Source organism: Phanerochaete carnosa, assembly GCF_000300595.1.
Source record: "Phanerochaete carnosa HHB-10118-sp unplaced genomic scaffold PHACAscaffold_538, whole genome shotgun sequence".
In the NCBI taxonomy this organism is placed as follows: domain Eukaryota; kingdom Fungi; phylum Basidiomycota; class Agaricomycetes; order Polyporales; family Phanerochaetaceae; genus Phanerochaete; species Phanerochaete carnosa.
The window spans coordinates 1-3,133 of record NW_006768165.1 but is presented as its reverse complement, the minus strand read 5'-3'; the positions used below and the strand labels follow the sequence as shown (position 1 = coordinate 3,133).

At 49.9% G+C, this 3,133-nt stretch overlaps 2 protein-coding genes across 2 annotated transcripts; both read right to left on the bottom strand.

Annotated features, from left to right (window-relative positions):
- Positions 1-468: 468 nt before the first annotated feature.
- Positions 469-1,084, bottom strand: PHACADRAFT_266332 (uncharacterized protein). Its single transcript, XM_007402903.1, has one exon. It carries the CDS (start codon positions 838-840, stop codon positions 604-606), a length of 237 nt encoding a protein of 78 aa, XP_007402965.1. The 5' UTR covers positions 841-1,084; the 3' UTR covers positions 469-603.
- A 1,296-nt stretch (positions 1,085-2,380) lies between these two features.
- PHACADRAFT_266331 (uncharacterized protein) lies at positions 2,381-2,682 on the bottom strand. The gene has a single exon (XM_007402902.1). It carries the CDS (start codon positions 2,655-2,657, stop codon positions 2,466-2,468), a length of 192 nt encoding a protein of 63 aa, XP_007402964.1. The 5' UTR covers positions 2,658-2,682; the 3' UTR covers positions 2,381-2,465.
- Between the last annotated feature and the right edge of the window lie 451 nt (positions 2,683-3,133).

Genomic DNA, 3,133 nt, shown 5'->3' with positions numbered 1-3,133 from the left:
AAATGGGCGCTGAGCTTAGACAAACGATGTCACTACTCCAAATCTCACAGAGGACCTCTATCATTGTATCCGTACACTGGATAATCAATGGCGTTCTGAGCAAACATCGCGATGCTGTAGCTTTAAACATCAGTCATGATCGCACAGAAGGAATGTTGCGCCGCCGTCAACTTCATCGGTTGTGTCGAATATACCGGCCTCTTCCCATCACTCATGTAAGCATTCCGCAAGTTTAGGTGCTCGGGATGGGGGCCTGAATCCTGTGCAAGGATCCGTCTCGGTGCGCGACGGTAAGTGACAAGCCGCCCCCGTGAGACCATTCTCAACCACAGCTGCGAGCCGTAGGTCGCGTAACAGCCGCTGAGGTACCAGCCATGCCGGAATGTCCATTTGGATTCCACGCTCTGCCCAGAGCACAGGCCGCATCGCATCACTTCGCACCGAGGGTCCTGAAAGTGAACGGCGAGCGCGTGCAGCGCAACGGCGATGGTAAAGCCGTGCGAGGATGAAACGACCATATTTTATTCACTAGAAGAGTGCAGCACAGTTTTTTTTTAGCGAAGTGAATAGTAGAACTGGATGTTCTCGACAGTCGATGCGCCTTCACCGTATGAGTGGGTTCCAGTGCCATGCATGTGCCGTTCTGAACTGCCAGCCAGCGTTCTTTGGCAAAAGCTCGAGATATGCTGCCACTGACACATGTAGCACACATGATTGGCTTTTATGTAGAGCACGTTCCGGCAGGAGTGAACGGTAATCAAATACGATGATGCGGTCGCCGCACGCGCCCCGCACGAGGACCAGAAAGAGCCTTATGTCTGTGAAAGCAAATCTCCTCATAAGTGGGTTGCTGAAGATTGCGGTAAGACAGCTTGTATGCCAGGCCAGCATATACCACCAAATGAACGCAGTCGCAGACGTACCAAGAAGATCTCACCCACCTAAGCCAGCAGAATACGCGAAGCCGCGCTTGGTTGACCAGATTGACAGATCTTCATCTCACCCTTAGCACATGAGGCGTACTGTGGAGTTTGAGACTCATTCACGAAGACCAGGCGAGTTGGAGTGAGGGTAATGACTCGTGAGGCGTGAGGGAGGGACGAACCTCGGGGACAGGGAGAGCCAATGTTCAATCACGTGATACCGTTTGGGCGCCACTTATGCTCTCACTCCCGCGATTCGTATCCTGATCATCTTCCAGCGTAAGATTGCGCGTAAACTTCAGTTACTGGATCCATGTCTTATGATCATCTGTTCCCAAAGCATACAAGTCCCGGCTCAATGGTACGCATCCACGTAGAATACGCGTGCGACTCGCGAGAGGTGATAAGAAAGGTGCATGCTGAACCTGTCATGAGCTGCCATTAAAGTGAGCGTCGTGCAAATCCTCACTTGGCCCCCAAAAGATGAGGCGGTGAGCAAGAAGTCTGAGAGGAGATGGCTATCTCGTTGTCTGACCTGGCACGGTGCTAGACGAGGCGAGTTTCTGCTTTTGCCCGTTTGAACTCTGATTGACAGATGTATCCTGGCATAACCTAAAAACAGCTACGTGAAGATACCCTTGTTCCGCCTCACAGCTCTTACCTCAAGATGTACCATTCCAAGTAATACGCGACTGTCTTCATCCACAAATTGTATGCGCACTTCAACATCTCCTCAGGCAGGCAATCTTTCGTGGCCCTTAACCTCCGCAAATGCCGTCTGTCGCAGAAGACATCTATGCCGGTATCACGCGGACAGAGAGATGGTATGTTAGGAACTGAAATCCCCTTTCGGTTCGTGTTTCTCATACTGTATTCCCACGACAACACCGCTGTGAGACACACCTGTGCCCATCTCGACCACTAATCTAACTCTCAAAGCCACGCTATACACCGGCCTACTGTTCGGGCGGTACATTGCGACAAGAACCAGGACCTTCTTCCTCCTCTTCACACGCCACGCTGAGAGTTGCTCGATGAGATTCGTTGAGCCCACAGCCTCAAAGAACTACTTTCATATCCAGGTTATGGCGAGATGAGTCAACATAACACAGATGCCTATCCGTATGACTCGCGCGGTATGCATCTCCACAAACAGTAAGGCTATTACATGGCTGAGGTTTGTCTGCCCTACATGCGGCATTTGTTTAAGTACAGCTCACCTTCTAATAACAGGTCTATATCTTTGAATTTCCCGAGACAGGTGGCCCAGCGCCTAGTAAGACAGAGTTCAAGCATCCAGTGCAATGTGGCGATCCCTTCGTTACGCCATTTCCAATTATTTAGATGCCTCTCTTTTTTCCTGTCATCGACTTGATTGTTATCTTCTTGGACACGCTGCAATACTTCCCCTCTGTCCTCAGGCTTCCGATATCCATCGTCTGCACAGCGAAGCATGGCTGTGCAAATGCAGATAACTGTTTATCTTCAGGTTCCTTCCGTTGGGTAGAGTGGTACGTCGTATTAATCAAGGACTTTGCGTCGTTAGCAGAACCGGAGATCTCCTTTCGGATCTGTAGTTTCCGACGGTGCACATAAGTACAACACAACCGTCAATACTTCCTCTATTACAGCCCCCCAAAACGCAGCCAGCATGTCTAAGCCAACGCCACCAACGTCTCCTTTGCTTACTTTAGCCCCCTTGCATCTAGGGAACTCACTTGGTGCATTGGTCATAGGTGCGCGACCATCATTTCTTGCTGGAAGCTGTCACGGATTGACTCACCAAGCAGCCGAAATTCTGGTAGCCGTGTTTGTGTCACTAGGTATTATGAGTCGATAAGAATTTCTCACAGCAACTCTCACAGATTATATGGCATCGCAAGTGTGCAAGTTTACGTATACCTTCACCGGATCCCTCGTGAAATCCCCCTCATGAAACGAGCCGTAAGCACCCTCCTATTGCTCGTCATCTGGATTTCAAACTTACCGGTGACTGACGATTGTAGATACTTCTATTATGGTACGTTATGTGGAATTATCGACTTTCATACCATTGAGCATGTGTTTAGGATTCTCGACAGCCTCTATCTCGCATTCATGTCGCATACTGTATATCATTACGCCGTTACGAGTTTCATGAACCCTCTCGCATTGGCATGGGCTACATGGTGCGCTTGGAATCTGTGGAGAGAAGCTCCGGCTGAACCATA

Bases quoted from the DNA above. Each gene is read 5' to 3' on its own strand.
- PHACADRAFT_266332 (XM_007402903.1), bottom strand. From the start codon at position 840: ATGAGGAGATTTGCTTTCACAGACATAAGGCTCTTTCTGGTCCTCGTG.
- PHACADRAFT_266331 (XM_007402902.1), bottom strand. From the start codon at position 2,657: ATGACCAATGCACCAAGTGAGTTCCCTAGATGCAAGGGGGCTAAAGTA.